General features: G+C 38.8%; 1 protein-coding gene across 3 annotated transcripts in view; it reads left to right on the forward strand.

Annotated features, from left to right (window-relative positions):
• Nucleotides 1-23,155, forward strand: part of DOK7 (docking protein 7) — a 59,232-nt gene that overhangs the window by 33,539 nt on the left and 2,538 nt on the right. For all 3 annotated transcript variants that reach the window (XM_068188573.1, XM_068188574.1, XM_068188575.1), the window contains 4 exons: nucleotides 8,820-8,862; nucleotides 17,588-17,653; nucleotides 18,728-18,799; nucleotides 21,788-21,940. In XM_068188573.1, the coding sequence (XP_068044674.1) occupies nucleotides 8,820-8,862; nucleotides 17,588-17,653; nucleotides 18,728-18,799; nucleotides 21,788-21,940 (334 nt within the window). The remainder of the gene's footprint in view (nucleotides 1-8,819; nucleotides 8,863-17,587; nucleotides 17,654-18,727; nucleotides 18,800-21,787; nucleotides 21,941-23,155) is intronic.

Here is a 23,155-nt window from a genome sequence, read left to right on the forward strand (position 1 = left end):
GACTTTTTGCTTCTAAGTCTTGTCACATGAGGATAAAGAGTTATTTGCAGGATAAAATGCAGCAGCCAGCTGTCAGTCAACTAAATTGACTGTTTCAACAGCTGGGAATCAGTGGGACATGAACTCTGGCTGTGTTCCCTCTCCCCTAGCCACATCCTCTGCAGTAGTCTGGATTCTGTGGAATCCTCTGCTAATTCAATGCTGATTGGAAGCAATTTTGGATGTACTAGAAATCTGAGCCTGGAAAATATTAAGGAAATATAAACCTTTTCCAGATCTGGTTTATTAGAAGGACTGAGAAGTGCTAAGTGGGCTATATCAGGGCTAGTAATTGTATACTCGAATCCCCTGTAGCACAAGGAAAACATTTCCAGATGAAGTTTGCTGATTCATCTCATTCCTGAAGACACAAAGTCAAGCTAAACACATGCTACAGATATAACTACTATAGGAGGCTTTGGAAAAAAAATTACAGATATAATTGTGCTTAATAACTTATTGCACTGCTCTCTGATACAGAAGAAGCCCGGGAGCAGCCCCCATGGATAGTTAAGTATCTGTATCCTTGGAAGCTGTGCAGCTTAATTATAGTTTCATTACTTTTGACAAACCATAATTTCAGTGATGGGCTGGGGATAAAGAAAAACACTTGTCTTAATTTTACTATTTTGAGCTTTTCCTCCTTTATTTGTCCTTCTGCTTCCATCCATTTCTTTCTACTGATGATCACTGATTATCTTGTTAATAATTTTTTTCTGGAAGAAGTTGACTAACTATAGCTCTAAGTGTGAAGTTGAAAAAGGAGAAAAATGAATGTGAAGATCATGTTGCAAGGCTTTCATTTTTGTTCTTCATAGGCCCATAATTAAGCCCACTCTAGTTCTCTCTTTGTGGAACAGGATGCACAGGTTATAACAAGGATTCTTTTCTCTGTGTCTTTATGTGGAATGGGCTGGAAGGAAGGAATCAAATAACTAGTCTAATGTAAATTGGCATAGCTCCATCAACTACAAGACAGGCACAAGTGTATTTTTAGTGCCAGCAGAAGATAAGCTCACACTGTGGAACAACAGTCTTTGGGGAAATAGAGGAAGAAAAAGACTTTTCTTAGGGCTTTCCCCAGGTGAATGTTTCAAAATGGTAATTAAAGCTTAACATAAACTTCCTTCATCTCTAAGAACCCACAGGGGCAGGTTTAATTTGTCTCTAAGATCTGAGATTTCGCTTTGCCAACTTTTGAAATGTTTTCATTTGAGTCCTTCTCTATTTACTGTCACTGCAGCTGTAGATTTAAAGTTTAACTCTTTATTTGCAAGAAGGGATCCCTTCATTAACAGCTGACTTGGATTTTAAATCTTGTTGCAAGCAGAAAACTTGGGTAAAGGTATACTTCTTGCACTTTTGTGTGTAAATTTTCCATAAATTGCTGCTTTGCTAACTACAAGAGCAAGGCCACCTGAATTCCTTTGTGAGCACGTGTGTCCATAGGTCCATACGATAATGATGGTCCTTGTTTATTTTCAGCCTCTCCAAGCTTCCTGCTCCGTAGTACTTTTGTATTGACTTTGACTATCTTGAAATGGGTTAATGCTCTGACTCAGAACCCTGTGGTTTCTATTGGGCTGTGCTGTTCTGAGAAATTGTACAGCAGTACTTCCCATTGGCCAGATGTTTCTGCAGTACTGAGGTGCTCAGTGGGGGCACAGTCAGTCTTGTGAACTTTAAAATGCAAAGGGAGTGGATCATGTGAGGGGTTGCATCCCATCTGTGAGCACCTTGCCTCTCCTGTTTGTGTTGTGTGCTGAGCAAGAAGAATGAACTAAGAGGCACACAGTGATTATTTGAACAGCAGTCAAATCTGCTGGTTTTCATACCTGCTTGGGCTCGTCTGAGCCTCACTTGCAGCTTAGGACAGTTTTGCTGGAGTCTCTGCCTTATGTGGTTCCCTTGGGTGCAGAATGAGTGGAAACTAACAGATCTGTTGTACAAGGAAGCTCAGACTATCAAATGTGAGGAAACTGAGTGCATTCTAAATAACAAATGTTCTTGCAGAAGTGTAATGCTACCCCCTGTTGGAATTTGGGGTATATGAAACATAAACCAGAATACATGGAATTGAAACCTCTGACTCTGTGTACATTACTTTGTTTCTATTGCACTTCACAAGACTTTAGAAGTGCCAGTCTCTCTAAAAAAAGTATTTTTTAAACATAAATTGGAAAGTTTTTTTTTTTCCTTCCAATTACCACTGAATTAAATTTAAAATATTCTTTCACGGAAAAATACAGCTGCAGGCACAAATGCCTGTCATTTTACTGTCTTTCTATAAGAATACAAATGTATAACCTATTAATGTTGATTTTTATTGCTCACAAGCATCTCTTCATAAAGGTCTTGCAACTTCTAAAATAGAAATGCAGCCTCTCTCTTTGCAAGGCTAAAGCTACAGTGTTTGCTGTGATTCAGCTGCAAGCTGAGGAAAGGCACTTGTGTTCACCTGTGGAAGTGGGACTGGCCAAAGCAATGCTGTGTGTGCCCTGCTGGACATTGAACAGTCTGGAAAAGTGTGTTTGATCTCTTGTGCATTAGCATTGCAGCAGAAGTTTCTGTCTGTGCCTTAGGAGAGCCTAGCTGAACAATGCTCTGGGAAGGGGAAAAGGGAATTTAATATTTCTATGAAAACATCTCTGAAAAGCTGACAACACTATTTTGAATTGGAAAATCTGCTGTGGGTCTTAATGCTTAAATTAAAAATTGTTTCTTTTCATAAAACTGCAGAACATAATCTGCTACTGTAAATCAGGACAGCTCAGCTGAGGAGTTGAGGGCAGCAATGTAGACAGTTTTAATTACCTGGAAGAATTGGTTGTCTTTATTTTGGCCCTAAGAATATATGACATACTGAACTTCAGATTATATTGAGGTATTTGCCTTTGTTCTTAGGTCTCACAGTTGCAGAGAAAGCATTTATCACTTCTGAGATGAGTGTGGTTTACTTTAATGGCAGTTGTGTAAGGAGTCGTTAATGCCCTGAATGGTAGGATGATTACTATGAGATACCTGGTGAAAGATGAGGCAGTGAAGGCTGATGTTAATGCTTTGAATTATGTACCTAGCATCAATTCACAGGTGTATTTGTTTAGGGTTCTGTGCTCTGAAATCAGGAGATGCTGTGACCCCACTGTTAAGTTTGAGGAATATATCCTTTGACATTTATATATGGTGTTTTTATTTTTCATGAAAATTGTTTTTAGTCCCTGTCTTCTAATTCCTCCAACATTCTGCCTGTGTTTATCAAATATATTGGATTAAAACTGGTTTCAGAGGCAATTTGTTATGTCTGGTGTAGCCATTTCCTCTGGCTGGTGGAATTCTTCAGCCTAGTCCTGCTGTGGAAAGTCCTCCTGTATCGTGAACCAGGAGTGAAGTGTTCTCTGACTGTATTTCAGTATCTTTGTCCTGTGAGGTCTCTTCAGAATCTTAGATGAGCTCATCCCTTCAGCAATATTCATAATCATTAGTGTCCATCTTTCCATTTGAGTTTCTTATACAGCTCTCCCTAGAGGGTTTGCTACTGCAGCTTCTCTCCCTGCAGATTGTCACAATATTTATCCCTACAAAATCTCTATGAAATAATCAAGTGCTTCTACCTGTATAGAAACCAGTGCTTCTGAATTTTACCTGTGGTTAAAGAGGAGAGACCCTCCAATTCACAGAAGTATTACATAATTTTGTTTGATCTGGAGCCATCATATCAGTCTTTGAGAAAAAATAGGAAACTCAAACCTTATGAAATTAGTAAGAAATGGTAAGACAAACCCAAACCCGCAGTTTGATGGAGGTGGCAGAGTGTCTTTATTTTAGTTATAACATATAACTTGTAGTTTTGAGCATGTCTCTGTAATCACAAGCTGTCTAGCTGGTAATGCTGTTGGGACAGTTCAGGAGGGTTTGGTGTTTTGTGCCTTCAGACTTTGCTATCGACCTGGGGTGATGTTACTGCTTTGGGCCAGCTGTACATTCTCCTGATTTATATTTGTCTAGCAAGCATGCAAGCTTGGCTTGTAGCAATGCCTGGAGACAGACACAAACATCACTGATGTGTTTACACCAGGTATTTTATATGCCTTGGATGGTATTGCATAGCTGCTTCCTCTAGAATTCTGTCTGAATCCTTCTGTGCATAAGGAGATATGTGTGTGATGTTAAAAGGATGTTGTTTAGGTTGAAAAGTTAAGCTCCTCGGTGTTGAGGAATTGACAGATTTACCTTGCTCATGCCATCTTGATTGTAGCCACACGTGTGTCTCTCTCGTGCAGTGAAGGAAACAGATGTCCCATGGAAAAACTGGTATGTGACCATATAATTGCATTGCAGTGCCGTTGTTCAGCACACTCCTAGTGTGACTGTCCTTTGTAGTAATTCTAGGTCTGCTTTTGAAAAACAAAAGACAAGAGCAAATCATGTGCCTTGTTACTGTGTCAGTTCCCCCGTGGGCTCATATATTATCAGTAGCAGAGCTTGAAATTTGATCCTTCAGTGTTGCAGCTGAGACTCGACCATCTGAATTTCTGCTGCCTGGCAGATGGATCCAGCTCCTGGCTTTTGTGGTAGGGAGCTCAGCCCAACTTCTCTTTCTCTCCCACGAGTGGACAGCTTCAGAGTATGCTATAGGCAAGTTGTGTCATTTTTGGAGGTGATGATCACGTTCTGATGTTAATGGTTGTGTGACAAGAGGCTCCTCACTGCAGGCAGCTGGGAAGCCCAGAGCAAGGAGCAGGAGATGCCTCTCAACAAAAGCATATAAAAAATCACAACTGCAGAGGCCTCTGTAAAAAACGTGAGAGAGAGGAGATAGCAACATGGATCTGGACTAGAATTACACAATACTTTTGTATTTGGTTGTTTCTCACTCTTGCTTTTTAAACAAGACCTGTAACTTCTAGATGAGCTGAGCTTGATTATCCCACAGGGGTATAATTTAAGGGGTATATTTTAATGTGGCACAGCCCACGGCTTGCCAGTGCCACTCAAATTGCCAGCTTCATGCCTCATAAAATAGCTGATGTTTGGGCTTGGCTGAGCAAGTGGAGATGTTTGTCAACTGACTTCAGCAATCTTTCTGTAGGGTGGCAGTTGGCTTGCAACAGATGAAGCTGAGTAATCGGGAGTTTGTGGCTGAAATTGGAGCCCTGCACCAATGAAACATGCTATGGGCAGGAGTTTGTTTCACTTGGAGTTGTTAGGAATGATCACAGAGTTAAAACATTTTGTATCTTTTGCTCTAAACCTGATCAACTGCTGGCTGAAACAGCCCATCAAGGCAGATGACCTTTAAAGGTTGCTCCATGTGCCTGTATTTATTGACCTTTCCTGGGAACTTTGTTTTTCTTGTGGCAGCCTAAGCATTCAAGCTTTAAACTTTACTGTGATTAAGAATAATAGAATAAATCATTGTCTTTAATCCTTGCAAGAAAGGTGCTATAACTGTCAGTTTCATTAGGGACTGGTTCCTTTTTGCTGAAATATCTGAGCTTTGCAGAACTTTAGACATACTTTTTATCTTCCATTTTCTAAAAGCACTTTAAAAATTTCTTTGTGATGTTAATTTCAAAATCTTCATTTAGGATCTCTCATTGAGCCCTTTGCTCCTTTGTGAGGTTTCTGATGGTTCATTTATTGTAATAAACTATATTATGTGACTGTAATCTGCTGCCTCCCTCTACACACAAACTATGTGAAGCAGTCAGAGGGTTGTGATGACGTGCCACCAGCTACACACAGCAGGCAGCAGAGTGTTTGTTGTTGGAGAAGTCTGCTCACAGTTCCTGGTTTTCAGGGACTCAGGGATTTTGAGTCATTATTTTCATGGTTTCCTCTTGAAAAACTGGATATTTTGCATAGCCTTGTTACTACTTTAAAATAAAGGGTATTATAGCTTTAAAATAAAGGGTATAAAGGGAGGGAGAGAAGAAAAAACAATCTAGATCATCTATCTTCTCTGCAAAAATGAAGCATTTGACCAATGTTGCAATCAAGCCTCTGTTTATGAGTGCATTTTTGGAATGTGCTGAATAAAAATCTCACAAAGCAAATGCTTCTATTACTGTCAAGTACAAAGTCCTGTTTTGTAACAAGACAAATCTGGGAGCCTCTCATTTATGTTGAGCCTTTCTTCTTCAAGTCTGAGGATTCAGATTAGGGCAAAACTTCAGATATGTGCTCAGACTAAAGCAAGAGAGACCTAAAAAACACAGGCTATTTTGTGCTGGAAGGGGCCTTTAAAGGTCACCTAGTTTAACCCCTCTGCAGTGAGTAGGGACACTTTCCACTAGGTCAGGTTCCTCAGAGCCCCATACAGCCCAATCTTGAATGTTTTCAGGAATGGGGCACCTGCAACTTCTCTGGGTGACCTGTGCCAGTATTTCACCATCCTTATAGTAAAAAAAATTATTCTTTATATCCAGTCTATATCTATCCTCTTTTATTTTAAAACCATTACCTTTTGTCCTATCACAACACAGTCTGCTAAAAGGTCTGTCCCCATCTTTCTTATAATGTAAGTACTGAAGGGCTGCTCCAAGCTCACCCTGGAGCCTTCTCTTTTCCAGGCTGGACAACCCCGACTCTCTCAGCCTTTCCTCAAAGGAGAGGTGCTCCAGCCCTGCCATCATTTTCTGTCCATGCTCTGGACCTGCTCCAAGAGGTTCATGTTTCCTGTGCTGAGAACTCTAACTCTCAGTAGGCGCAGAATAATGGAGCTATAAAAAGCTGCCAAACTTAGATGAGCTGAAAGAAAAGCTTTCTTTCTAAAGATACACAGAGGGAATTACATAAGCTGTAGCTGATGAGGTGTGTCTGAAATGTTGACACAGTTATCAGGTGACTGGCATTTCATTCCTCTTGCCAGTGATGATGGAACCCTGCTCAGCATTCAAACTTACAGAAGCTTTTTCTTGGAAGTGTAGGTTACTCCTTTTTAGGAGGCAAAATAGGAAACAACAGTATTTTGGCTCTGTGAAAATGCTTGGTTAATATTGATCAGCTATCAATAATAGGAAGAATTTGTTTGAAGACAATATTTTCTTTTTTTTGGGTTTTTTTTTTTTTTTTTGTTTTGTTTTGTTTTGTTTCTATCACCTGACTTGCAAGCTTCTGGCTCCTTTTTCTGCCACAGAAGTGAGCTTACAGAGCTGTTCTGGTGCTTTTTGTCCCTATGAATCTGGCAAAACTTCTGTAGCCAGGAAACTGTGCAGTACAGTATCTTTGCTCTAACAGATGATCTGGATTTTTGGGTTGATCTTGGACCCAAAGACTAAAACTCCCATAAGCAGCTCCAGACCAGGATTAGGTATGTAATCACTGAAAAGTTGTATAGAGATGGGTAGGCCTGCTCCTCTTCCTATGGGACAGTATTTTTAACTGCTGATTTTTTTTTTTATGAGAACTGGTGTGATCAATCACATTTTTAATGAAACTTAAAGTGACTGAAAGTTTGAATATAATAAAATGAAACTTTAAAAGAAAAAAAAAAAGGTGAGAGGAAGGCAAAGATATTCCAAATATACACAGAAGGGGGGAAAGAAAACCCCATTTTGATTGTGAAAAGGATTATGTGCCATGGTGGTTATTTGTACACACAGAAAGAAATGCCAGACTTAAGTTCTATTTAGCTCTTTAGGGCAACCGAGCTAATCTACGAATAATGACCCAGCATATCAAAGCACTGGGTTCTCCTAACATCAGTCATTGAACTCTACCCAAGACATTTGGAAGCAGAACATAAAAAATGAATGTCATCTGACAGCAGCCAGATCAGCACCAGAGCTAAAATAGCCCTGGCCATGCAGCTCCTGGTGTGTGATTCACGGATGGTGCGTATCTGCTTACCGTGGTGTTGTACTGGTGGGGCGGCTGCAGCCAGCAGCCAGGCATCACAGACCCCAGCACTCAGCTCCTGGGCCACAGACAAAAGATGATATGTTTATATGAGGATATTTAACTTATATTTAGGAGTAATACTATGAGGCATGCAGGCCTTAGGTAATCATGTTAGTTTTTGTCTGAGTATCATAGCAGGTGTAACAAAAGCATACTATTTGAGTGAGGTCACTTACCCCTTTTCTCCTTTGATGTAATCACAGGGTGGGTTGAGATCTGCAGTATGTTCTGCATTTGGAAACCATGCACTTACATTTGTACATCATGCCATAATAATTTAAAAAGTTCTCCTACAGGCAAAAGTGTGTTTTTGCTGTGTTTTGTAGAATTATAAAAGGTAGCTTTTACATCTCTCTATTGTTCTTTCTGCTGTGTTGCCTTTGCTGTTGCCACTGTTGGTGAAGCCTCTGCCTTACAGAGGACTGCAGCAGGAGGCCTCAGAGTTGCAGAAATAATAGAATATAATGAACTGAAAAGGGAAATGAAGACAATCTTAAAGACTGAAAAAATCACTCAATAACAAAACACTGCTTTTATTTTTTTATTATCTTAGGCTCATTTCTTTATCTAATCAAAGCTGATTCTTGTTTGATCTTATCTGATTTGTTATCTTTCCTATAATTTCAATAATACTTTAACTGTGTCCCACATATGTTGTAATTTCACACATCAAACTTCTGTTGGTATTTTTGCATCTTTGTCAAGTATAATCTAATATTTTCTGAAATGCTGTGGGATTTTTTTTTTTTTAACAAATGAAATCTTGGCCACATTTCTGATTTCCTCCCCTCCCTTCTACTTTTATATACCTTCTGTATTTTGTCAAGTTTCTGCTTCTTGTAAAGATTCTTCATTCTAAAACTTTCTGTTTTCTTTAGGGAACAGCAGTATTACAGTCTGGAGTCTTACCAGCTATATCAGGTAGGAGCCATTTAGTTATTTATTTTATTTAACAATGATGTTTAAGTCTCAAATTGTGATAAGAGAAACAAAAGATTTATGGAAGCAGAACTAAATACTATATTGAGAGGTGTCCTATTCATGGTTGGTTTTGCTGCTGCAATTCATGACTTGCAATTATGAAATACATTGTAATCTGTAATAACCTTGGTTAAAAAGTTTAATATATTTGTTTTCCCCTGTCTTTTGTTAATCTGAAGAGGTTAAAAGTTGTTAAAGTCTTTAAAAAGCTGTTTAGTGCCTTTTCTACTTACACGTTCAAAGAACAATTTTTTATTTTTAGGCTATATCAGCACCAAAGGCAAACATGATTTATATGTTCAGTGTGTATAGCCAGTTTCCTAAATAACATGAAATCAGGGGAATGAATCTTTACCAGAAGCAACTGGGAGATGCTTCTCTTGTGTCAGTGAAACTATTGATTGACCAACAAAATCACTAATGAGAGGACACTGAGTGTCTGGCGTGGAAAGATAATTTATGCAGAGGCACTGACCATCCTGCATTGTGAACCTCTCTATCAGCAGAATGTGTTGATCACTTGAGTTCCCTGTCTAATGCAGCCAAACTGGTCTGGCACCTTTGAATTATAATTTACTTCAAGGAAAACATTTCATAAGCATTTAGTTTTGTGTGATTACTCTCTGGGTTAGACCTTGGAGAGTTCTGTGCAAAGAATTTGGTTAGTATCTTAAATGCCTTTCTATTCCTTAAATAGTTTACCTGCTAATTCATCAGATCCATTAAAGTTCATAAGATGCCCACCTCCAATAGACATGGAACAGCTCTTTGTGCTTGGGTTTCTTTACTACTTGAAAAAACCTTGGCCAATACATAAAGCAGTGTAACTGATGGATTCTTGTGTGAACAAATCCAGTAAGATACTCGGGATCAGGAGGTGTCTCTGGAGGAGGTTAAAATTAACTCCTTCCTTCGTCTGCCTTAGCAGGAGGAAATCCAGAAGCATTTAGCGGATCTTGTTGCTAGTTATTCCACTCAAGTCAGTGGAATTACTCTTGATTTATAGAGGTGTAAGTAGAAGCCCAAATTGGATCATTAATTTTATCTTTCCCTCTGGTACTCAAGTTTCTAGTCCTCCACTCAAACGAAGGAAAGCAGAACACTCATGATTCAAGTGTGTGTAAATACAGGGAAACTTCTGCTGCATGTGGTGGGCACAATGTTATTTCTGTATTAATTTTAGTGTCAAGCTAATTTTGGGTGCAAACAACATCTGACAAAATACTTAATCTCAGACTATTCATGCATAAGAGGGATTTAGCTGTTTGATAAAACTATCATGAAGAAAATTGGAACTGCAGAAATACAGGACAGATTTTTATATCAACAGAAAGAGAAGATACAAGACTGAAGAAGTTTGAGCAGGTGTATTTTATTGTCTGGTACACTGGAAAAATATAGTTTATGAAAATAACTCTTGCAGGAAAAATATAAATGTTTAAGACAAATGCAGCATCTAAAGCCAGTGAGTGAAATTTTATTTGTGGGGTTTCACCTCTCAAATGTTCCAATATACCAGTACAATTTTATTCTTCAATGTTAAAACTATTTTTCAGAATACAAAAGGAGCTGAAGTTTTCTGTGTCCCATTGCATTTTTATTATCCTTAGATATTTCATTTAATTTTTAAAAATTATTATTATTACTATTATTTCATATTAAAGTTTTCTCTTTTATATGGGTGAAATTTTAAGTATAATTGAACTTGGCATTGCAAAGCTTTCAGAATAGTTGTGTAGCTTTTGAATATTTAATCTAAAATATTAACGGAAGGTCCCAGGGTGCTGAGCAGTCATTCACACTGTTTTATTTGACTAAAGGAACTGCATTTGGACTAAAGAAACTGAATTTGTCTGTGGTTCTCTATTGTGAGAGAACATTATCCATTGTTGAGAATAAAATAGAGGCACACTAATTTGAGATAACTACTTTCAAAACCTGTATTGTGCATATACATGGCAAATACCTCTGCTAGCATGGATGATTGTACATACCCAATACCCAGATATAAGATTTCCTAGTGTAGCAGTTCACTCAAAAACACATTTCTTTTTTTATCATATTTTCATTCCAATACACTGTAGAATGCAAACACATTTCTTCCTGGGCTACAGGTGCCCACATGTTCTGTGCAATATTTTTGCTCTTGAATGTCTCGGTTCTGTAGCAAGACATGGAATTAAACAGTCACTAATCAATTGTTTGTGTATTTGTCAGTTTATTGGTAGGGGATGTGGGTATTCTCTTTCTCCTTTTAGTTAGGTATGCTGAGCAACAGACTCAGCAACTTTAGAGAATTGTGTTTCATTCTAATGGCAAAGAGAAAAGTGTTCTAAATACGGCAACAATTCTAAGTTGTATTATTAGATGGAAAAAAACAAGTTGGGGTGAATAATTTAATTCTGGTTTTAATAATTTGGTTGCCTTTGTTATAAATAACTTTGTAAATATTGATTAGAAAGAGAGACTGAATTAGATTACTTGAGTTTGTAGGAGGAAAATGTTCCCATTATTACCATAACTTTATACTACAGATAAAGGTAAGGGATTCTTTGGAGTTGTATGATGTGTGAATGTGTGCTCTTAAGTATAATAGACTGCATTTATAGTTATGATGGACCTCAAAATACCATGACAGGATAGAGGTTGAAAAATATGATTCAGATTTCCTGAGACTGCTGGATTCTGGAGACACCTCAGTTTGGTACACTTTGTGTGAGCCGTTCTCATGGGACCTGTTCAGAGACTCTCGTGACTGCTTAAGAAATCCTGCAGCTTGGTCTGGTGGTTGCAATTTCAGAGATAAGTAGGTAGGGCTTTTTCCCAGGAACTGCTTACGTGCTTTGAGTTAAGGGATTGTGAATAAGATCCACATTCTCTGCTGGGAGGTGAAACAATAGACTGCACATTCCTTCACAGAATGGTGAGCTGAAGAGCTTGCCATTATCTTCACTGTCGTTCTGGTACTATAAACCAAAGCACTGTAGGAAAAATAGGACTGAAGCAGTTGTCTAGTGAGAGTCTCTGCCCTGATGTTTGGATGTTCTTCTGTGTATGTCTGACAGATGTTTGTTTAGTTCTGCAGTGAGAATCCTTAATCCACCTTGAATCATCCAAAGTCCTCTGCTATTCTTATATTTACAATGTATTTCCTAGCACTTGTGCTGTTTCTCATTGTAATTTAGGCCTCTTAATTTAATCTTGTTCTCCTTTCTATTCCATTGCAACACTTTAGATAAGGAACCTCCAGCTCTTACTCATAGGGACAAATGATTTCCTTCAAAATATTTGTATTTTCTCAGTTGAATAGAAGTCTGTCACAGCAATCTTCTTTTATGAATGATGTTTAAACCATGAGGCTGTTTTGTGTGGAGGGGAAATGTCACTATTTTTGTCCTTAGGGAAATGCCACTATTTCTGTCCTTAGCTGCCAACCCCTTCCAAATGAGCTGAGCAGACTGAATCCCAAGACTCCTATTTAGAGAAGGGAGGCTGGGAGCTGGAATAGCTTGCAGAAGTGCTTAGTGACACTGCAGTCCCTGGAGAAGGCATTTCATGCCAGCTCTATGCACCATATTTCAGAAACTTTCATCCTTTCCCAATTCTCACAGGGGAGCTGCTTGCCTGGGCATTCCCATGGGCCTGGCCCAGCCCAGAGGATTTCAACACTCAAATTAAACGTCCCTGATCGCCCTGCACCCCTGTGCCATGAGCTCTGGCTTCGCAAAAACCAGCAGTTGAATGGACGAGTAACAAATATGCTCCCAGGGAAGAAGTGCACTTTCAGTTTTGCTTTTTGACTTGTAAATTATCTCTCTTCTTTTCCATTTCCCCCCTTACTCCACAGGAGGAAATTCATTGTCATTGCAGCAGACAGTCTTGCTCTCTGACAGCCCCTTTGCTTGCAATACCAAACCTACACAAGGCTTGATGGGAGATGTTCTGAGGGGATGAATTAAGGAATACACATAAAACAATGCCGTGGATTGGAATTCAGCTAAGATATCACCTGAATGCTGATTATGAACACTGTATCTCTATTAGATTTTTCTCAGTTTGATAGGGACTCAAGGCAGACAGACAAGCAGAAAGAATAAAATTATGTATATAACAGGTGCTGAAAACAAAGTCAGCTGTCTGACAGCTTAGCTTTTCTAATGGAAAACTAGGTGCTTTTTTGTGCATTTTAAAATATTTTTATTGCATACCTATGCAGCATGATACTTTTATTCCAAGCTTAGGAGTCAGCTTTTAAGGAATTAATTCAGAGCAATGAGAAAGAAGAATCTGGGTGGTTATAATTGCTTAGGCTGAAAACAATTTACAATTCTCTTTTTTTTTTCAGGATTTGTGCTGTCAGCTCTTTAGATGTAGGAAGACCAAGTGCACTCTGATATTTTTATTGAGCCAGTGAAGGACTGTGTGTTGAACAGTGTCCACCATAGATATGTCATGTCATACCTTATAGGGCTAAACACTGTAATAGAAAAGCATCATTCTAATGAGAAATTGATTAATGAAACCCTGCCACAATATGGCATGCTCTTTCTTGGTCCTTCTTTATTCTACAAGTCCACTTAAAATAATTCTGTAAGGGGAAGAAATATAGGAGCTCGGAAAAAGGAAACTTATTAAAATGCATATTGCATTTACAAACTAAATGTTGGCCTTGGTGACTGTCTGAATTAAGAGAGGTCTTTTCCCAGGGGGGAAAGAAAACTGTGGGGAAACCATGTCAGTGAATGTTCCCAATGCTGCTGTTTTGTCCTCTGGGCTGAACAGATCCAGCAGATCCTGTTCTCTGTACTGGGGATCACTGGGGGTGACAAAAGTGGTGAGTCTGTGCCACAGTAACCCTCTAGTCCTGTCCTTTATTTATTCATTATTTGCTTCCCCATGCCTTCTCTGACACTGAAATCTGGAGAAGTCTTATAGAACACAAAGGTGAGGGCCTTATTTGCCCATATAGTGATTATTTCAAATTTTAGAAAAAAATTTTGGTTTTGTGTGTGACCTTCATCCCTAGCCAGTATAGATCCTGAGCTTCACATGTATGAAGATTTTTGAATTAAATGTATGTAAAGCATCTTTGAAGGTGTGTTTTTCAAAAAAAACCCAGACACTTAATTTCCTGGCACAGGAAATAATTCTAGCTCAATGCTTTTGCATTTTTAAGGATAGGTGGTTGGGCTGGAATGGCCCACAGCATGGGAAGATGAATAATTGCTAGAGGTAGTAAGGTCCTCTGTTATTTTTTGCACAAACTAAATAGACATCTTTGAGGAGCAATATTTGAACAGAGTGCTTGAATGCATTTTTAATTTTGAGAGATTCTACTACTTTTAAAGTTGCCTGTTAGAGAGACAGGAGGCATTTCTGAATATGAAGAAATCTGTAGAGCTAGTAAGCATTTTTAAGTATCCCCTTCAGCTTTTATGTCTTGCAGATAATGCCATTTGTATAGCAGAAAATACATGAAATTACTTTGAAAATCAAAGAGAATGAACAGGGAGGTTTTGTAGGGCAAATATTCAGGAGCAGGAAGTCTCCTGTTACATTTACATGAAGCAACCTCCTGGTGCTCTTGCAGGGTTCCTCCTGCCAATCAGTTGCTTTAGCATTTGGATGCTCTTTCAAGCAAGGTATCTGTTTTCAGAGGAGGAGATGGGAATGTTGCTTGGGTGAGTGGGTCAAAGTTCTTCATAATAAAGGTAGTTTTAATTCAGCAAGAAGCAGGGTTTTATCACAGAATGTGGTGTTTTCTTCGGTCCTGACTCCTTGTCAGGAAACTCAATAGCCCAGAGCTGAAGAGTTTGTGACCTACCCCTAGAAGAGGCTGGACAGTAGAGAAGCGATCACTTGGTAAATGCAGCGCAGGGCTGTGTGTGTCTCCTCACTGGTCATGCAATGATAGGTCAGGAGATTTGAAAATGTAAACTGTCTGGGCTCAGTTTATAGTTTATATTCCATCTTCCCTCTTGTTTGGTTTTTTTCTTTTTTTTCATGGCTCGCTCTTGTAGCACATGTGCTGTGAACTCTCCTTATTTTTGAAGAATGGGCATAAAGTAATAACTATAAAGTTAGAACATATTTAAAATAGCTGTTGTCTTCACTGAGCTACATTAAACTTTTGAGCCTAATCAAATGTCAGAATTCAAAATATCCTTCAAATTATTTTAATTTTGTCACATTTTGATTACCTTCTTCCTCTTACACATTGAGGAGAGTAGAACAGAAGTAACTGTCTTGATGAGATACTCAGTTCTGAGAAAGACTTGAGTGAGTCAGCCATACAGACCTAAATGGCAGAGGAAACTGAATAAAAATATTCTTAACAATCCCTTGTAAAATGAGAAGAATAATGGAAGGGAGCGTCTGTCTCCTGCTGGATACTTTTTTTGCTCAGAAATTTATCTTGCTAACTTGTTTTTTGCAAGTATTATCTTAGAATTCATGAATAAGAAACAAACCAGTTTATTCAGTAGCTGAAAAGAAGAAGGAAGAAAATATCTAGGTTGATCTCTGTTGACATGTGTTTATATGATGAAGTTCAAAGCTTCAAAAAAATTCCCTGAGAGATTTGACTATGTAAATATTTGTTAGTTGCCAGATTTGAAAATGAGGAAAATGCAACAGGTCAAATCCTGAAACATTAGCATTGTTCTTTTAAATAAGCTCTGAATGGGAAAATTTAAACTTGACCATAAATGGATTGGAATATCTTATTGTTTTAAATCTCCTTTCCTGTCCTGAGTGTTCTCCACAGATCCTAAAAATATTGCTTAAGAATCCACAATGCCACTGGAATAATTTCTGCTGAATTGCAATAAGTTTTCTAGGGAATAAAAAACCCAACCCCACACTAGTTTTGTGATGATGCTGAAATTAGCATAAAGCTCTAATCTTTCTTCAAAGTAAAGGGAGGCTTTTGGCTTCATAAAATATATTCTGATGTTTAAAATGCAGAGAGAGGATGCACTGATATGAGAAAAAGGAAGATGAATTAAAGTGAAAATATAAGTAAATCAGCTAGCCTGGGGCTGTCCTATTTTTGCATTTATTTTTATCAGCAGTCTTGGTAAAAAAAAAAAATTCCAAATAACATTTTTAGTTGTTAAGTCCTCACCAGAGTTCCACACTCTGTAACGGTTCTACAATCTGACCTCATTTGTTAAAATACAAAACCAGATTCTCAGTATGGCATACTTTAAAACTGAATTTTGTAGCCTTAGATTACCCTATATATGCTTTCATGTACATAAAGACAACAAATTAAAGGCTTTAGTTCAGTTGTGCCCTTTTGAAATAGTTTTTTACTATTGTTTTAATCCATTGTCCTCATTAAGTGAAATAATGAGCGGCTTTTTAGATTAATTTTATAAAACTAGGATTAATTTTGCAAGCTTGGAAACCCTTAGATTTAGAATTAAAATTGTATGTGTACTTTATACAGGAGGAAAATAAAAATTAAAAATTGCCATTTTCTTTAGATTGCCGGGCCGTACAGCTTTCGTAGATATTTCAGAATATTTATCTTGCAGAATTTCTTCATGTTGCGTAAGAGCTGTGGTAATTTTTGGACGCAATTTTAAAAACAACTTGCAGAGCAGTGTCTCACCTGCTCAGAGACTATTCATCAGCTTAGCAGAGTGCTAATTCCCATGTGAGCCCAGCAGGCTGCAGCGCTTGGCAGAGCCGCCCTGGCACCCCTGGCAGGGTTACCCACACCCAGCGCCTGCCACCCGCTCCCTGCCCAGCTCCATCTACCGCGCCAGCAGCTCCCTCACACTTATTCATGCCGGGAAGCAGATGCCACTCAGCTCTCTGAGTGTCCACAGTGGCCCAGCAGAGAGCAGAGATTCAGGGCTGGGTGGGGTGAGGTAACCCCGCAGCCAGCAGTGGGGATGATGCTGCTGAGCTTGCTGCTTAAAGGAGGAACGTGTGTGTGCAGACAAGCCACACTGCAGGGGTACCACCCTGCAGGTTTCTGAGCTGATGGCTCTTGTGTCCTCAAATTTCCCCAATGCAGCTTCCTGCTGGCCAGAATGAGGCTGGGGAAAGGAGGCTGGCTGTGCCATCTGGGGTGTCCATGCCTGGAACACTGGGAGGGTGTTTCACAAGAACCTGGATTCAATCCCCATGGACCAGATCCCTTGCATTCCCTTGCCTCTGGCCTGCTGCATCCATGTCTAAACGTGGCTGGTGGACTGCTGAAGTGTGGCAGTTTTCTCATTCACTTAGATAGGTTTTGGATCCACTCTGACCAGATTTTAATGAACACTTTAAACTTTGTGTTGTTGCTAAAGCTACATTAGATTATAAAGGCATCTCCCAACACCATTCTCGTTGCCATTTTACTTCTTAGCTCAAGACAGCTTTCCCTGTGAGGAAGGTAGTACTCACCACAAACAGGGAGGGACAGCATCCTTAGGTTTTATAGAAGGCATCCTTTCTCTCTAAACAAAGAAACAACAAAATTAGATTTTAATGCCACAAACTCAGGATAAAGAATTTAGCAACAATTTAAAAAAATGGCTAAATTAAGAACACTGACTTGCAATTCTTTGCTTTTTGTTTTATTTTTTTCTATATTTTTTTTCAGAAACATCTACTAAAAATGAAACAGGTATTTAGATTTAATGTGAATCTGTGTCTTTGAAAACAGGTGGTGCTTCTGTCATGGCAGCTTCTGGGTCTTTGAAAGTGCATAGAGGGCAGAGTCTCCAAACTGGTAAGTAAAAGTAATTATGAAGTGTGTGTGCATGTAAATTGAAACTAATTTAAACTTAAAATTATTTTAAACTTCAGAAAATATTAAAGGCAATGCATGATTTGATTCCCTATTGTAAGGCTTACGTATTTCTTTGGGTTTTTTGCTTTGAGGAGTTTTTGTCAGAAAGGCATTGACAGATGGGATAAGTTTAGAAGAGGCAGTGACAGATGAGACAACTGACAGAGTATAAGCAGTAATCTTATTCACAGCAGTAAAATGCTGCCATCACTTTAACAAAGGGCACCCACCAAAAAAAATTCACCTCAGGCCATGAGAAATCCTGTACCCTAACAATGATATGCTGGGAAAAAACACCCACCACATTTAAATATACTTCTTTATGATAATGGAGGGGAAAAAAAAACACTGCCAGCAGATAGAATTATGTGTGTTTGTCATTCAAAATTAATTGCAACATGTTCATTCTATGGACACAGCATTTTTGCTTGCCTGGTTTTAACTGGGGCAGAGTCTGAGATTGTGAAGAAACGTGGGCATCTCGTTTCAGCTTCATGCTCAGGAAAGACTGATGATGTTGTGCAGCCTGGCTTCTTTGTAAAGATGGTGATTTGCACTTGCAAAGCAAAGTAGTCTTTGTAAGGGCTAGCTTAAGCATTTTCGATGGTTTTTCAGAAATCAAGAAGTTATCCATCATGCTGGAGGTGGAATTTTAACAAGAGTCTTCCAGATGCTCCCAAGATCTCCCACGCATTGCTCCCTGATTCATGCATGCAAGACAGCTCTGCTCCCACACTGATGTACAGCAAAATGCACTGCTGTTGACTTCAGTGGCCTTCAGTGTGAAGAGTTGTAAAAGTGTCCTAAATTTTATTTCCTTGGTGTTATGCTCATAAGGAAATGCCGACATCATTGTCACAGAGAAGTCAGCACTAGCCACTGTTTATACTTTCTGAGGTTATTCTGTATGATTTAGTTTAAAAGGTTACAAGTCAAAACCAGAAAAGCATAGGCTTTGATTATATTGCACAAATTCCTAAAGCCAAAGCCATTAACAGCGCTCCTGTATTCTAGGTCCTAAAGGTGGGTATGAGATGCTAACTCTTCCTTCAGAACCTGGAACTCCAACTAGTTCTGAGGAACCTGGTGAGTAGAGATCTTTGTGTCAGAGGTCACTAACACCTCTTGTTTCTTTTTCATGTTCTTTTTTTTTTTAATTGTTGAGATCTAAGTGTAATTTTTGAAGTGTTGCCCTTTGAACATGTCAGCTTTACATGCATGCTGACACACACACTTATCTTTGGGATGCAGTTATAGTGCTGGTTTTCTTTCTGTATAATTTATTGTTAATTTCTGAGAACAGTGCCTATATTGCGTAGAAAATATGAATAACTAACACTTGCTGAAAGATAGGCTGCAACACCAGTTTCAAATATAACTTTCTTCTCCCCACCCCAATTATAGTATTTTCCTTTCTTTTCCCATCAGTTAAGGGCCACTAAATTTTCACTTTTACTCTTCTCCTTTTACTTGCTTGACCATCTTCTTTGATGCCTACAGTTTCCCACTTTCTCTTCAAGCAATCATGATAGTCTATCAATTCTTTCAGAATGTTTAACTATGCATTGTGTTCTGTTCTTCTCTCAAATCTTCCTTTCACAATGTTCTCAAATACTGGCCCTTTGACCCCTCTTAGAAACACCTCCTGTATTTGTCCACCCAGAAGGGACTGCTGCAAGCACTGTCCATGGCTCACTCTGTGCACCATGCTTCCATTAGTTGGAACATTTGACCGTGCTTTTTAAATAAATTCTTCTCTTCAAACAAATAAAAGCCAGTTTTCAGTGCCTAATAAGGTGTTTTTTTTTTTTTGGTTGGGTTTTTTAAGGAAAAATGAAAACCAAGTATTCCTATGTTTACAAAGAAAGCACAATTTCTATTGAGACAGCACTGACTGAACTACAGAAGGCCTTTCCCCTTTCCCCTTTCCCCTTTCCCCTTTCCCCTTTCCCCTTTCCCCTTTCCCCTTTCCCCTTTCCCCTTTCCCCTTTCCCCTTTCCCCTTTCCCCTTTCCCCTTTCCCCTTTCCCCTTTCTTTTCCCTTTTCCCTTTTCCCTTTCCCCTTTCCCCTTCCCCTCCCCTTCCCCTTTCTCTTCCCTTCCCGTTTGCCCAATTGTTCTTTTTTTTTCTTATTTTTGTTTTTATTTTTTTCTTCTCCCTCTTACTTTGAGAAGAATATTCAACTGTTGCCAGTTTTTTTTTTTTTTTTTTTGTTTGTTTTTTTTTTTTTTTTCCTCCTCTGTGTTTCTTTTGCTTTTCTTGCACAAAGCCCTACCAATTCTCCATGTGTAGTTTTTTAGCTCTCAGGAAAATTGCTTGGCTTGTTTGCATCAGGTATGATATTCAGCTTCCTTAAAGCTGTTAACTGTTTAGTTCTGTAGGGGATCTTGCTAGTTTTCATGCTGGCTAACTTTGAGGATGCTTCACTTAACACTTCTGTTACAACACTTTAACAGCATACAGAAAGACTTCAAAAATTATCTTTTCCTTCAGGACTATTCGTGACTCTGTACTTAAGATTGTCACTTGCTTGCAACTTCTAACTTTTTGTGATGCAGGTTTTGAATGCTATGATTTTTCTGAGTCTCTTCTTGCTCAATCAGGCCAAATGTTTTTTGCAATACTTTGGACACAATAATTGAAAATAACTTCTGAGAATGATATTTGATGAAAATATAAAAATTCCTTCTACATTTGGTCTGCATTGATTTTGTCATTTTGTTCTTAACATCTTGCTTTGCAACAACAGCTTGAAGTCTGACTGACAGAGAAATATTTGTATGCTATTTGGATTTTCCTATGTTTTTAAATGAAAATCTGTAAGAAAATTGGCCAAATTTCCAGTCTTTTCAGTTTTTGGACTGTACAGTAGACACCTTTGATTTAAACAGCTTAAGCCTGGGGAGATTCCATTATACTGGAACATATCCATATACTGTTGCCTAACATTGTATAAGCTATTTCATCCAAGAGGATGAAAAAGTTTCCCTCAATGGTAATTCACTGCTGCTGTTGTCTGGATATAAGAAGTCATTTTTCCCTATGCTCTAAAATGTCTTGATATCCTACTGCCTCTCTGTTCACATCTCAGTAGGGTCTAAATGGGAAAAAAGGAAAAGCAGCAGTTTGGACAAAAAATGATTTTATATGAGTTCTTTGTGGGGACAAGGAAGGGCTTAAGAGGAGAACTTAAGGAAAAAGGAGAACCTCAAAGTGATAGTGTTTTCCCTCTGCACTCCTCTGTCTCAAGCTGACTAAAGAGTAGAAAGTCTTTAAGGCTAAGGACTCCAACTAGACTAAACAGGCAGACAAAATGAAAATGATTGAAAGCAGGGCTAGATGAGGTCTTGAGTATGAAACTAGTAGACAAAAAGTGTGTTTTTTAAAGTCAAAATTGTTTTATGGGAACTGTTTCCTAGTGGGTGTTGGTCTGTGCCTTTTTTAGAAAGTTCTAGGAAACTCAGTGGGATTTCCTCTAAAGTTCTTGTGATCTTTACTATTTAGAAGTGTTTTACCACTATTTTTTCCTGCAATGAAAGTCCTTTAATACTTTGTTGTCCTCTCTTGGCATGATTCCTATATTTTTAAATTCTGCACAGGGAAGCTGTCAACGTTGTCTCCTCAAGTTTGTCCTCCCTTTGCTTGAAACGGTTCTTCAGTCCCCTGTTTTTGGGACATGCTTTAAGAACCTCTACTGATTTTGCTTTCTTTCTTGCAGATGATATAGTAGTTCACATCTTCCTAGAACAAATTACTTCATATAAAGCTTTACTAACCTAAGGTAGAGCTGGAAGCCTTGTGAGGTGGTGGTGCTGTTAGAAATACCTGCAGAGTGTTTGCCTTCTGCCACAACACAGCAAGATCCCTGTCTGTGCTCTGTGGCCTTCTGCACAGATCCTGACTTGATGAGTGTCTCAGGATATTTGAAGTAGAAGATGTAGTTTTCTCATGTCCCATCTACCACTGAGGAATGTGCTGTTTGGCAAGCAGAATTATTGCTGCTCAGTGTTTGCTTGCAGTGTGTCTGCACAGACACTGGTCAAACATGCCTGTTGTAACTTGTTACTTGTTTCAGAAGGGGCTGTAGGTTATTCAGCTGATGTCCCTACACCAGATCGACCCCACAGTGAGACAGCCACTTATGTTAATATTCCTGTCAGCCCTACTTCCAAAAAACAGCTTCACTACATGGAACTGGAACTTCAAGAATCTAGCACAAGCATAAGAGGTAAGGAAGTCTGTGATACTTTTAAACAGCAAAGAATATGCAGCATGTATGGGGTATGTGGAATCCTGATTTCATACAGGGAGCAGATGAGGGAGCTGGGGGTGTTCAGCCTAGGGAAAAGGAGGCTCGGGGGGACCTCATCCCTCCTGCAACTACCTGAAAGGAGGCTGTAGTCAAGTGGGGGTCGGCCTGTTCTCCCAGGCAACAGTGACAGGAGAGGACACAGCCTCAAGCTGCCCAAAGGGAGATTCAGGTTGGACATCAGGAAGAATTTTTTTCATTGACAGGATGGTCAGGCATTGGAACAGGCTTCCCAGGGAAGTGATGGAGTCATCATTCCTGGAACTGTTCAAGAAAGGACTTGATGTGGCATTTAGTGCTGTGGCTTAGTTGATGGTGGAGCTTGGTCAAAGCTTGGACTCAATGATTTGGAGGTATTTTCCAACCTTAATGATTCCATGATCTACCCACAGGCTTCTGCTAATAGAGGAGCTGAACCCTGATATGTTTCTGAGACAGTTTTTTTAATTGGCATCTCTTCTTGGAAAAGATTTTTGAGTAATGAAATTCTATAAGATGTTGCATCCCTTTGACAGGTGCGCTCCTTCTGAAGTGAACATTTCAAACTCTGGAGTTTGAAAGACAGTAATTTGCTTGTGTTCTCAAGATTTTCATTGCATATTAGGACTACACTTACCTCATTTTTCTTTCTTGGCTTCAGAAACAGGGCTGTGGGTGTACAGGGCTTGCTCCTGAAGACACTGGCTTTGGAGCCATGCAGCAAATGATTCAGAACAGAACACAGTGTTCTTCTATCTGCTCTCCATGTGAAAGTGCTACAGAGAGAATGCAAATTATTTCATTTTTTATGTTTTTGTTTCGTTTTTTAAAAATTATTTTGTTTGGATTGGATATTTTACTTCTAATGCTTAACTTGGGCAATGAGCACATAAACATGAAATACATCTGCCATGTGCTGTCATTTAGAGATGCAGTCCTTGCTACAGCAAGCCTCTCATCAGAATCTGGCATTTAATTCCTTTCATTCGATATTGATAGGTTTTCCATCTATACTTCTCAGCTATAAAGATTTTAATTTTTATACCTCTAATTTCAGCAATTATATTAACTTTGAAATGCTAGCACTTTTCCAATGCTTTGTGCTTTTTAAATGTTTTTTATGTTTTTCATTATGTAATTCTAAGCTTTTCCCAG

This window comes from Anomalospiza imberbis, chromosome 4, assembly GCF_031753505.1.
Source record: "Anomalospiza imberbis isolate Cuckoo-Finch-1a 21T00152 chromosome 4, ASM3175350v1, whole genome shotgun sequence".
NCBI lineage: Eukaryota > Metazoa > Chordata > Aves > Passeriformes > Viduidae > Anomalospiza > Anomalospiza imberbis.